Source organism: Oncorhynchus clarkii, chromosome 11 (genome assembly GCF_045791955.1).
Source record: "Oncorhynchus clarkii lewisi isolate Uvic-CL-2024 chromosome 11, UVic_Ocla_1.0, whole genome shotgun sequence".
Lineage (NCBI taxonomy): Eukaryota > Metazoa > Chordata > Actinopteri > Salmoniformes > Salmonidae > Oncorhynchus > Oncorhynchus clarkii.
In genome coordinates this window covers 23,338,333-23,352,577 of record NC_092157.1, presented here as the reverse complement: position 1 = coordinate 23,352,577, position 14,245 = coordinate 23,338,333, and the positions used below count along the sequence as shown (strand labels likewise).

At 41.9% G+C, this 14,245-nt stretch overlaps 1 protein-coding gene across 1 annotated transcript; it reads right to left on the bottom strand.

Annotated features, from left to right (window-relative positions):
- Window positions 1–127: 127 nt before the first annotated feature.
- On the bottom strand, window positions 128–9,145 carry LOC139420682 (putative ferric-chelate reductase 1). The gene is made up of 15 exons (XM_071170902.1): window positions 8,962–9,145; window positions 8,679–8,812; window positions 7,128–7,225; window positions 6,765–6,924; window positions 6,406–6,600; window positions 6,051–6,152; window positions 5,690–5,834; window positions 3,231–3,338; window positions 2,996–3,108; window positions 1,518–1,604; window positions 1,224–1,315; window positions 1,071–1,129; window positions 809–946; window positions 499–524; window positions 128–376 (listed from the first exon to the last, which is right to left on the bottom strand). Exons 1-15 carry the CDS (start codon window positions 9,143–9,145, stop codon window positions 287–289), a joined length of 1,731 nt encoding a protein of 576 aa, XP_071027003.1. The 3' UTR covers window positions 128–286.
- Between the last annotated feature and the right edge of the window lie 5,100 nt (window positions 9,146–14,245).

Genomic DNA, 14,245 nt, shown 5'->3' with positions numbered 1-14,245 from the left:
TGAATATAAATAGGAAATGCATAGTTTGCACAATTGTTTATTACACATTTTGAACAATTACTTTATTATAAGTCACTTACAGTATTAATAATGATATACATGTCATTTAAACATTATGGATGAAGTCAATTTAAAATACCGTTTTATCATCCAGTGTAAACAAGGTATCACAACTATTTTCGGTATGATTCTGAGCATAACGTTATAAAATTTCAAATATACAGTCAAAGTGAGCTATATTATAGAAATATCATGACAGCGCATCTGTCCATTGCTCAGCAGCTCTTCATGACATGGCAATTCCAACAAGTAGCGCTCCCAAAAAAGCGATATTTCCTAGGAAAAACAGGACCAGTAGTGACAAAGCCTTGCATGCCTGTGGGGAGAAATGGAAAGTCAAATCACACCTTAACAGAATAGTTAAGAATGTATCACTTTACAAATCACTAATACAGTAAGCATATTGAAAATGTGATTCAATGGTGGGATTCGGCCTACCGATTCAGAAGCACCCTCTTCGTTATCTAGAAAAAGGGGGGAAAAAAGTAATAATTGATGTAGTGTTTTTAAAGAAAAGTGAAACCTGTACACTGCTGTTGCTGGTATTAGTTTGTTTATTCAAGCTTATGTGTCGCCTATCGTCCTTCATCAGAGCTTTAGACAAAGGCCAAGAGTCATATTTTTTTTTTTGGGGGGGGGAGAAATCGTTCTTTAAGATACAAACCCCTACAATATTGAGCACCCTAATATTGTGGATAGCATTAACCGGAATTTAACAAAATGAAAATGTATATTTGTTTTCGCTCACCACTGCACTTGCAGCGCATGTGAACATCTAGCAGGATGTACAGTGTTGCCTCCCATCCAACAAAACCACCCATCACCTTCAGAAGCCACTTATCCTCAGAGCTGTCAATCAACGACAACCCAGTGAATATGGCCACCACTGGAAGAAAATGTGAACACAATTACTAACATGTCCATAGAGCAACAAACGTCTGACAAATACTGACTGAGAAAATAAACACTTTGTACTACGCAAATAAAAATATATTATCACAATTCCTTACCAGCTAAAACTTTTATCGCCACTGCATTTAAAGCATGCGACCAATTAAAGAGGAATCGCCTGTGAAAAACATTGATAAAATATGGCACATAGTTTATAGACAATTACATATACGCAAACTCCCATACAGGAGGTATGATTATAGATCCCTTACCAGCGATGGTGAGGTCCACATCGGAACATGGCAACGATCGGCTGGAAGAAGGCCAGAATCATCATGACGCAGCCCAACACAGGATGGGCTCCCTATGAACACACTGGCCTCATAAAGTGTCTCGTAACCATTTCAATTATCTGAGCCTTCCATAATGAAGTAGGTTTGTTTGAGTAAGAAAACTGTAGGCTAGCCAGCATTAGTAAACTTCATTCAGAAGAAATTGGCTATTAAGACTGACGCTTGTTTTAATAATAAATGTATAGGCGCAATAAAAAGGTTTGATTTACATACCCCACTCCAGCCTCTAACATGGGAGAAGGACAAAATGAAGGCAATGATGGTGGCAGCAACAGTTAGTGTCATAAGAAACACGTGTACCTGATGAACATAAAAGCCAAGAGGACATAATGTGGCATCATTATTTAGTACTAAGAACTTTCCACCTAATACAATCTAGACCAGGAGTTCTTAGACTTGATCAACTCTAATGAGAAATGTACCATCCTCCCGTGACGCAAATAGTCTTCCAACAAGCCAAATTAAGGCAAGGCGCGACAGGGTGAAATTACATTGGTCCTTTAATATTAGAAATATTAGAAAACAAAATCAAAATTAAAACTTTGTTTTATCATATTGTCAATGTTATGGAATTTGAACCACATTCAAATTGACATCGATAATTTCAAAGCTCACTACATTAAATCACAATCTAAAAGCCCATTACATAGAGAACGTTACAAACTAATATCTACATAGTAACTTACTTTGTGACGGTGATAGTTAAAAAAATATATATATATTTTTATGTGTGCGATTGATTGGCTAAATTCGGCAGAGTTGTCTTTAACTGCCATTTTCCCGAAAGTTGGACTGTTCAACTAATTTCTCATCTATCGTCATTCAAAGTGTGGTTACATTAGATAATCTTTGTACACGTTGAGAATATACTGATGTGGCAAAACATTTATTCTAGATAACATTTTAATTTAAAAAAAATGTACTTCACGTACACGTCTTTAGTATTTTGCATTGAAAGATTAAGTTACACCAAGTATACCAAACATTAGGAACACCTTCCTAATATGGAGTTGTGCTTTTTGTCTCAGAACGGCCCCAGTTCATCGGGGCATGGACTCTTACAAAGTGTAGAAAGTGTTCCACAGGGATGCTGGCCCATGTTGACTACAATGCTTCCCATAGTTGTCTGGATGGTGGCTCATTCTTGATACACATGGGAAACTGTTGAGCGTGAAAAACCCAGCAGTGTAGCAGTTCTTGACAAACCGATGCACCTGCCATCTACTACCATACCCTGTTCAAAGGCACTTGCCTTACCCATTCACCTCCTGAATAGCACACAATCCATGTCTTAATTGCCTCCTTTATCCTATCCTGCCCCCCACCAGGGTGTGGTGCCTCGCCTTAAAAACAAAGTGTTTGATTATAGATGTAATCTCATAACTACGACACACCTCACATGCCTAGGGCCCACATCCTGACCCATAGACAAAGAAACCGTTATCTAGACGTGCCAATGTGATTGACATCTATGTGCTGGCTTAATATAGCTTCAGATGTCTGCGACTGGGAGTTCCAGGATTTCGGCCTCGCAAACACACGTGACAGCCCGCTTGACACACTTAGCCAATCATGCTATAGTAAAAGGTACCAATTCGATAGCAGTGGGGTGGAGACATTTCAATCTAAGGCGGGAGATTAATCGAACGCCGTTATACTGTACCCAATATGTTAGTGTAACAGAAACTCACCAGAAACCAAACATCGTGCCAACATTCCTTCCCATTGGCCACACCTTTGAGATACCTGGCTGTGATCATTCCTAGACTACCTGTGGTCATCCATGCTATCAACATCAGGGCACCTGAAGCGCAACAGGATAACCAGTCATCAATACACTAGTATCTGTAGTTATAATCAGTATATTACAATAACGTTTGAGGTTATGCATGAAAAGTCTGCTCACTAGGACAACAGTAACATTACCATGTGCTTTGATAATAGGAGGCTGGATTGCATTGGTGATGCCCTGAGGTCTTGAAATATCCATCTTAGTGTCACTGAGGAAGGTGCTTGTATGATGCCCAATTTCCCCTGTAAAAGTCAACCAAAAAGAGAAATAGGATAACCTTAGTTCAGCATTCATGTGTGTCGTATGTTGGCTTGACGTCATCGGTACCACGCCCAAAATATTATAATTAAGCAATAAGGCCTTAGGGGGTTGTGGTACATGTGCCTTCAGGAAAGTATTCAGACACCTTGACTCAGGTTCCAGCCTTACTCTAAAATGTATTAATTTGTTCCCCCCAATGTGACACTTGGCATTCAGTCCAAAGAGTTCCATCTTGGTTTCATCACACCAGAGAATCTTGTTTCTCATGGCCTGAGTCTTTTAGGTGCGTTTTGGCAAACTCCAAGTGGTCTGTTATCTGCCTTTTACTGAAGAGTGGCTTCCGTCTGGTCACGCTACCATAAAGGCCTGATTGGTGGAGTGCTGCAGAGATGGTTGTCCTTCTGGAAGGTTCTCCCATCTCTACAGAGGAACTCTAGAGCTCTGTCAGAGTGACCATAGGGATCTTGGTCACCTCCTTGACCAAGGCCCTTCTCCCCCGATTGCTCAGTTTGGCCGGGCGGCCAGCTCTAGGAAGAGTCTTGGTGGTTCCAAACTTCTTCCATTTCAGAATGATGGCAACCACTGTTCTTGGGGACCTTCAGTGCTGCAGACATTTTTTAGTACCCTTCCCCAGATCTGTGTCTCGACACAATCCAGTCTAGGAGCTCGGACAATTCCTTCGAACTCATGGTTTGGGTTTTGCACCAACATGCACTGTCAACTGTGGGACCTTATATAGACAGGTGAGTTGCTTTCCAAATCAGGTCCAATCAACTGAATTTACCACAGGTGGCCTCCAATCAAGTTGCAAAAACAAGGATGAGCAATAGAAACAGGATGCACCTGAGCTCAATTTCAAGTCTCATAGCAAAGGGTCTGAATACTTATGTTTTTTACTTAATACATTTGCTAACATTTCTAAACCTGTTTTCGATCTGTTATTATGGGTTAGTGTGTAGATTGATAAGGAAAAATAATTAAATACATTTTAGAATTAGGCTGTAACGTTACAAAATGTGATGGAAGGGGTCTGAATACTTTCCGAATGTACTGTACCAGGGCTAAAGGCTGGTCTTCTGCACGACAAGGCTTGGATAGCCCTTAGCCTTGGTATATTGGACATATTCGCAAAGCACCTTATTGTCATTATAAACTGGTTACCAATGTAATTAGAAGTGAAAATAGTCATACCCGTGGTATACAGCCTGATATACCACGGCTTTCAGCCAATCATCACTCATTGTTCAAACCAACTAGTTCATATTCCTTGTTAGATAACAAATCTCAGTTATACACATCGATGGAACAGTAGTGGAGAGGGTTGCAAGTTTTAAGTTCCTCGGCATACACATCACAGACAAACTGAATTGGTCCACACACAGACAGCAGACCTCAGGAGGCTGAAGAAATTCAGCTTGTCACCAAAAGCACTCACAAACTTCTACAAATGCACAATCGAGAGCATCCTGGCGGGCTGTATCACCGCCTGGTATGGCAACTGCACCGCCTTCAACCGTAAGGCTCTCCAGAGGGTAGTGAGGTCTGCACAACGCATCACCGGGGGCAAACTACCTGCCCTCCAGGACACCTACACCACCCGATGTCACAGGAAGGCCATAAAGATCATCAAGGACATCAACCACCCGAGCCACTGCCTTTTCACCCCGCTATCATCCAGAAGGCGAGGTCAGTACAGGTGCATCAAAGCTGGGACCGAGAGACTGAAAAACAGCTTCTATCTCAAGGCCATCAGACTGTTAAACAGCCACCACTAACACTGAGTGGCTGCTGCCAACACACTGACACTGACTCAACTCCAGCCACTTTAATAATGGGAATTGATGGGAAATGATTTAAATATATCACTAGCCACTTTAAACAATGCTACCTTATATAATGTTACTTACCCTACATTATTCATCTCATATACTCATATACTGTACTCTATATCATCGACTGTATCACTAGCCACTAAACTATGCCACTTTGTTTACATACTCATCTCATTTGCACATATTGTACTCGATACCATCTACTGTATCTTGCCTATGCTGCTCTGTACCATCATCCCCTTACACTGTGTACAAGACAGTAGTTTTGGAATTGTTAGTTAGATTACTTGTTATTACTGCATTGTCGGAACTAGAAGCACAAGCATTTCGCTACACTCGCATTAACATCTGCTAACCATGTGTATGTGACAAATAAAATTTGATTTGATTTGATTTAGTAATCTGAAAATCAAATGGAAGAGGGATACAACCATGTCCTCTCCCTCATACCCTACCATTACTGGTGCTACCTTAGTGTAAGATTTGGTCTCATACTCTACCATTACTGGTTGGTCCGTGAGCAAACATGAGGTAGTAGGGGGAACTGGACCGTACCGATCGCGGAATTGAGATGGGGCTCCTAGTCGTGAAGGAACAGCTAATGATATCATCCTTCATTGAGGATTTAACATCAGAAACATTTCCCTACAAAATGACAAACAAGAAACATTTGCATCAATACCGATTGTTTTAGGATTTATTAAGCATCAGGGTTGTGGTCAATTCCATTTAGATTCAGTCAAATCAGGAAGTAAACAGAAATGTCAGTCCCAATCATTGGAATGGACCCCAACCCTATTAAGCTTTATGTAAACACCTACGTCATTCATGTTACAAGTGAGCGTGAGAGAAGTGCAATACCAGAGGAACTATGTCCGGCCGCCTTCTTCCTGTTGAATAGGCATGTTGCAATTGGATGATCCCGTTACTGTCCCGGCCACAAATAAAGATATCATCATTTCCCTTATGGGAAGATGAGAGGAACACAGTCACATCTGTTGAATTTGCTCATTCAAATGTAGAGACATTCAGTCCAGTTACTTTTATATAAATGAAAAAGGAACAAGTTTAGTTTGAAAATTGTTTAACGGACAGCCTGGTTACAGATCTGCTAGCCCAGTCTTGCCAACTCCTAATGGGCATTGTCATGCCAAACATGTTTGACCATTAGGAGTACCAGGCTAGATGAGGGCAGGTTGAAGGCAGTGAGAGTTACCATCATCTGGTCATCTGAGAAGCCGATGGCGATGTAGCCATCTGAAGGGCCAGTCATTTCCAAATGGATGGCTGTATCCCTGGTAGAGGTCATAGCAGATAGGAAGTAACAGTCTGGGCTGACCCCAGGGTCACAGTTCAGAGGTTGCCTGAAACAGACCTTACTGCTGCCACATCCAGCACTCGAGATGGACAACTGTTGCAAACAAATCAATCTTACTGTAAAGCACTTGGGACAACTGATTTAAGTTTAGAAATTTATAAGTTGAAAATCGAATATGGCAATATTGTCAGAGAGTCAGTTACTTGTGATACATTAAGACAGATGTTTCAAATACTATTATCCAACACCATACGTACTGAGGATTGGGATGGAAATACTGCTGTAGATGAGGCGGAGGTGGTCGAGGTGATGGGTATGGATGTGCTGTTAGCTGGTGTTGCAGTAGTGCCACTGAACGTGACTGGATAACTTGTCACGCCAACCCAGAAGGTGGAGAAATCTATTACAAAGGATGCACTGGCAGAACAAATAGTTAATGTAATAGCATCAAGGGTTGTTTTCCCAGACTCAGTATTACACTAAAAATCATGTTCAATGGTGGTTCTCCATTGAAAGTGCTTTTTAGTCTAGGACTAGGCTTAATCTGTGTCCAGGAAACCAGATCTGAGGGTATAAGTACTGAACATTCTGGTTCAGGAGCTACAGGATGGATGAATCACCTGAATTGGATAGAGTTAAGGCCATCTGATGTGGGGGCCCTCCATGTTCCCTGGATGGATAATTTAGCTGATGCTGATGTGTGAGAAACTGCAGACTTCTGGGAACAGGAACAAAATGATCCATGAATATTTAGTTAGGCTTTATTCCGACGCAGCAGGGTGATTCCACACCAGGAAGGCCTAAAAATGTCTGGTATCGCAGATTTTCTATGTGAGAATTACCAGAAGACGTTCTAGAAAGGATGTTTTATATTCTTTTTACGTTTGTCTCAAACCATGATGAAAGTGGCCATTTTAGACCTATACATGCCTCCTGTAAGACCCTATCAATCGTACATTACATAGACATGCTGTCATTTGTTTTACATTAATACATTAACATCAAATCTAATTTATTTATATAGCCCTTCGTACATCAGCTGATATCTCAAAGTGCTGTACAGAAACCCAGCCTAAAACCCCAAACAGCAAGCAATGCAGGTGAACATGAATTTATTTTATATTAAATATATATACCAGAAGATGCATGTCTAAAGAAAACAGAGAGCACACTTTCCATGGGACAACCACAGCAGGTTCAACTTGCCCGGCTCCCATTCTTTGTCCATCTTTCACCAACGTGGATGAACAAGAGCTCAGTTTTAGGCTTACTGGAATTCAGTAAGCCGCGAGTTATTTTTTTTTATTAAAAAATAAAAATTGTTTAAAGGTCCCTGCTACTACTAGGTCTCAGAGTTTAACCTGGTCTCCACACACACACACACCTCAGACTTGTTGTGCAACCTCTAAATTATGAGCACCACCAACATAGTTAATGGAAGCACTGGTTAAAAGGGAACTCCCTCTGCTAGTGATTCGCTGAATGTGCGATCTTAGAGGGCTGTGGTTAACAACCTATAATGTCAATTCATATCTATAAAACTGGCATCATCTTCAAAAGAAAGAGCCCACTGGAAATTTGAGCAATTTGAAGAGAATGTAAAAGAAAAAAAAAATCAAATTTATATATTAAAAGGGTACTTGAGATTCAGATTTCATGTTAATTTATTCAATGTGAAAAAAGATTTGAATCTTGACATATTCCATATTTAGATCACTGTTAAGAGTATAATTACACCAAGATAGCTGCATCATGTATGGTCTTGTAGGGTCTTACAGGAAGCATGTTTAGGGCTAAAAAGGCCTAAAATCATAATGATTTCCCCCCCAAAAGATTGTAATAAATATGCCCTCCCAAATTAAGTTCCTATGTGAAAATTTCCAGGCCAATCAGATGCCCCCCAAAAATTGCCTTCCTGGGGTCAAATGGCCCAAAACATATTTCATGAGCAAACTACATAATGTAGGCTAGTGGGTTTGGGGTAGCAGGAAGAGCCATGTGGGAACAGGATATTTGATCTCAAATACATTTAGGGCTAGAAGATGTTTTTTTTAAAAACTACCCTTTCAATGTTATGTAATACTGTAGCTCTCATAACAGCAAAACAGGCTATAGGCCATGTGGGAAGACATAATTAAATTACCCATTACACACTATGGGAAAAGACTCACAGGTTGTCCGTTGCAGGTGAGGAGCTGGGCCTCTCCACCTGTTACAGTGAAGACTCCCAGAGGACTGCTTCCATTAACTGCTCTGGCTTGTAACATGAACCCAATGAATGGAGTGGAATCTGCCAGGAGCCGGACTGTCAACACAGTGTGTAGTTGATTTAAAACACCAGTTGCGTCACCATAGAAAATGGAGACAGAGATTCAGCTAAACCATAACATGAATAAAAACTATAGTGGTGAGTGTTCAAGATCACTGCATGAAAAATATGACATGACTTTTCACCTGTGATTTCATCGCCCTCCTTGAAGCTGGACCGGTCAGCGGTGACAGAGAATGGCGCAGGGCTCTGCTGTGCGGTTACGAAGTGTTGCGGTGCCATATCGTCACACGCCTCAGTCACCTCTCCGGAGCTGTAGCACCGCACGACCCGCAGAACACACGCAATGATCAATATGTATCGATCCATCTAGATGAAATTAAACCGAAAAATAATTAAGAACAGGCTACTGATGGAGAGCGTGGCGTACCAGAGTGGACAAGTTAGGGAGTTTGGGTGAGGGCAGAATTTCTAGTTTAGTGCCTTGTGTGAGGTTAACGTTAAAACAGAGTAAGGACCTCCCTTCTGGATACTAGTGTGACAAGTACGGCGGTTGCCTTAAGCACTTAACCCTGTGAGACCAAAGTGTTTTTACAACACAAAAATACAGCTAGTTCTGTCTCAGAACAGTTCGTGTCATTACTATTTATTTTCTACATAAACACTACATCTTATAGAAGACAACAGTTGCTACTATACATCTGGGTATAAGGACATGAATTATGTAATACAAGTAAACTGAGGATGCAACTTAATAGAAATACTTAATTGCGCAAAATAGATTGGTATTAGGTGATAAAACAAAAGCTCGCCTTTCAGACAGACACACTACACAGGGAGTCTCCAACTCTGTCCCTGGAAAGTTACCCTTCTGTAGGTTTTCACTCCAACCCCAGTTGTAACTAACCTGATTCATCTGATCAACCAGGTCATTATTAGAATCAGGTGCGGTAGATTCGGGTTGGAGACAAAACGTACTGCATGGTAAGCTCTCCAGGAAGAAGGTTGGAGAGCCCTGATATAGAACAATCTGAAAACACCATTGTTGCTCTATCTGGCTTGAGCAATTAAATAATCAGGCACACCTGAAGTGTTACCTACCATGCAAAATTAAGCCAATAAAAATGAATATAATTTAAATACTTAAAGTAACTGTCCATTGTTTCCGGGTTTCTATGCAATATATTACATATAATTAATCACAATATGAGTGAAATAGTTTTTCTTCCAGAAAATGGTAATTATATTAAAACGCCACTTTTCTGTGTTGGAATGGTGTAGGCGTACCCCAACAACAGAATGGCATGGAATTATACCATCATTAAACATATAGATGTGAGTGGACCGCTGATTAGCCAGCTCAGCCAATGAGCTAATATGACATGTTCTTTGAGGAAATAGCAAGCAGTTGTAAAACTGTTTGGATTGAGGTGTGGTTTTATAAGTGTTTTTTCTCTAATGTATGCTTTTGCCACAAATACAACAATAGGACAAGTCAACAACTTTATTTGGGTATGAGTTATATACAAAATTTTAAGTGACATTTTAACTGGACATTTATTTTAATTTAACTGTTGGTAGTTGGGACTTATACACTGCTCAAAAAAATAAAGGGAACACTTAAACAACACAATGTAATTCCAAGTCAATCATACTTCTGTGAAATCAAACTGTCCACTTAGGAAGCAGCACTGATTGACAATAAATTTCACATGCTGTTGTGCAAATGGAATAGACAACAGGTGGAAATTATAGGCAATTAGCAAGACACCCCCAATAAAGAAGTGGTTCTGCAGGTGGTGACCACAGACCACTTCTCAGTTCCTATGCTTCCTGGCTGATGTTTTGGTCACTTTTGAATGCTGGCAGTGCTTTCACTCTAGTGGTAGCATGAGACAGAGTCTACAACCCACACAAGTGGCTCAGGTAGTGCAGCTCATCCAGGATGGAACATCAATGCGAGCTGTGGCAAGAAGGTTTGCTGTGTCTGTCAGCGTAGTGTCCAGAGCATGGAGGCGCTACCAGGAGACAGGCCAGTACATCAGGAGACGTGGAAGAGGCCGTAGGAGGGCAACAACCCAGCAGCAGGACCACTACCTCCACCTTTGTGCAAGGAGGAGCACTGCCAGAGCCCTGCAAAATGACCTCCAGCAGGCCACAAATGTGCATGTGTCTGCTCAAACGGTCAGAAACAGACTCCATGAGGGTGGTATGAGGGCCCGACGTCCACAGGTGCGGGTTGTGCTTACAGCCCAACACCATGCAGGACGTTTGGCATTTGCCAGAGAACACCAAGATTGGCAAATTCGCCCTGTGCTCTTCACAGATGAAAGCAGGTTCACACTGAGCACGTGACAGATGTGACAGAGTCTGGAGAGGCCGTGGAGAACGTTCTGCTGCCTGCAACATCCTCCAGCATGACCGGTTTGGCGGTGGGTCAGTCATGGTGTGGGGTGGCATTTCTTTGGGGGCCACACAGCCCTCCATGTGCTCGCCAGAGGTAGCCTGACTGCCATTAGGTACCGAGATAAGATCCTCAGACCCCTTGTGAGACCATATGCTGGTGCGGTTGGCCCTGGGTTCCTCCTAATGCAAGACCATGCTAGACCTCATGTGACTGGAGTGTGTCAGCAGTTCCTGTAAGAGGAAGGCATTGATGCTATGGACTGGCCCGCCCGTTCCCCAGACCTGAATCCAATTGAGCACATCTGGGACATCATGTCTCGCTCCATCCACCAATGCCACGTTGCACCACAGACTGTCCAGGAGTTGGCGGATGCTTTAGTCCAGGTCTGGGAGGAGATCCCTCAGGAGACCATCCGCCACCTCATCAGGAGCATGCCCAGGCGTTGTAGGGAGGTCATACAGGCACGTGGAGGCCACACACACTACTGAGCCTCATTTTGACTTGTTTTAAGGACATTACATCAAAGTTGGATCAGCCTGTAGTGTGGTTTTCCACTTTAATTTTGAGTGTGACTCCAAATCCAGACCTCCATGGGTTGATAAATTTGATTTCCATTTATAATCTGTGTGAGATTTTGTTGTCAGCACATTCAACTATGTAAAGAAAAAAGTATTTAATAAGAATATTTAATTCAGATTTAGGATGTTATTTTAGTGTTCCCTTTTTTTTGAGCAGTGTAGTAAGCACATACTTAACTTTTTAGATGGACATGTTACATATTTAAATACAGTATTTGTTAAAGCTTACATTTAAATGTATCTACTATCAGCTCATAATAACACTAAATGGCATTGAGAATAAATAGTTGAAATAACGTTATTGTTCACTTTATACCAACTTCCAATAGCAGGCCTATGTTACCATTGGTAAGTGATGTTATTTCACTAGGTGGAAGGCTACCCCTCACTCTGCGCTGGACTTACTTGGATGCTGTCCTGGACACAATTAAAAAGGAAGTGTCTGGTGAACAAGACTGGGGAGAATTTCAATTGCCTACTTCTTGTGTCCCCTCTGATCGCATCTTTCTCAAAATCTATTATAGAAGGTCAGAGGGGAGGGACCTCTTGCGTTCTCATCCAATGGGTTTTGAGGAGGTGAGGAGAGGGTGTGAGGAGCATGCAATTGAGATTCTCCCTAGGACATACAGTGCGTCAGAAAGTATTCAGACCCCTTGACTTTTCCACATTTTGTTATGCTACAGCCTTATCCTAAAATTGTTTAAATACAAACATTACCTCAATCTACACACAATACCCAATGACAAGGCAAAAATACTTTTAGAAATGTGTGCATAAGTATTAAAAATAAAAAACGGCAATACCTTATGTAAGTATTCAGACCCTTTGCTATAAGACTCAAATTGAGCTCAGGTGCATCCTGTTTCCATTGATCATCCTTGAGATTCCTTGATTTCTACAACAACTTGGAGTCCACCTGTTGTAAATTAAATTGATTGGAAACGTACACTCATATCTATATAAGGTCCCACAGTTGACAGTGCATGTCTGAGCAAAAACCAAGCCACGAGGTCGAAAAAAATTGTCCGTAGAGCGCAGAGACAAGATTGTGTCAAGGCACAGATCTGGGGAAGGGTACCAAAACATTTCTGCAGTATTGAAGGCCCCCAAATACAGTTTGGAACCACCAAGACTCTTCCTAGAGCTGGCTGCCTGGCCAAACTGAGCAATCGGGGGAGAAGGGCCTTGGTCAGGGAGGTCACCAAGAACTTGATGGTCACTCTGACAGAGCTCTAGAGTTCCTCTGTGGAAACGGGAGAACGTTCCAGAAGGACAACTATCTCTGCAGCACTCCCACAATCAGGCCCTTATGGTAGAGTGGCCAGACGGAAGCCACTCCTCAGTAAGAAGGCAGATGACAGCCCGCTTTGAGTTTGCCAAAAGGCACCTAAACACGCTCAGACCATGAGAAACAAGATTCTCTGGTCTGATGAAACCAAGATTGAACTTCATTGGACTGACTGAATGCCAAGCGTCACGTCTGGAGGAAACCTGGCACCATTCCTACGGTGAAGCATGGTGGTGGCAGGATCATGCTGTGGGGATGTTTTTCAGCGGCAGGGACTGGGAGACTAGTCAGGTTCGAGGCAAAGATGAATGGAGCAAAATATAGAGAGATCCTTGATGAAAACCTGCTCCAGAGCACTCAGGACCTCAGACTGTGGCGAAGGTTCACCTTCAACAGGACAATGACCCTAAGCACACAGCCAAGACAATGCAGGAGTGTCTTTGGGACTGAATGTCCTTGAGTGGCCCAGCCAGAGCCCGGACTTGAAACCGATCAAACATCTCTGGAGAGACCTGAATATAGCTGTGCAGCGATGCTCCCCATCCAACCTGACAGTGCTTGCGAGGACCTACAGAGAGGAATGGGAGAAAATCCCCAAAAACAGGTGTGCCAAGCATGTAGCGTCCTACCCAAGAAGACTCTAGGCTGTAATCGCTGCTTCAACAAAGTACTGAGTAAATGGTCTGAATACTTATGTAAATTTGATTTCAGTTTTTGCTTGTCATCATGGGGTATTGTGTGTAGATTGATGAGGAAAATAAACAATTCAATCAATTTTAGAATAAGGCTGTAACGTAACAGAATGTGGAAAAAAGGAGTCTGAATACTTTCTGAATTCACTGTATGTGCTGAAACACCCACACTTCCCATTAGTGACAATAAAAGACAACGTGAGCGAAGCCTGGAGCCGAGGCTTTAGAAAGACGAACTGTGTCCACAGAAGATTTAATTTGACCTTTATTTTACTAGGCAAGTCAGTTAAGAACTAGTTCTTATTTTCAATGACGGCCTAGGAACAGTGGGTTAACTGCCTGTTCAGGGGCAGAACGACAGATTTGTACCTTGTCAGCTCGGGGATTCGAACTTGCAACCTTTCGGGTTACTAGTCCAACGCTGGACTAGTAACTTTGTATGGCAAGAACTGTTTGAATCAACGTTGTTTCACGTAATTTCTTAAATAAATAACCAAAATCCAA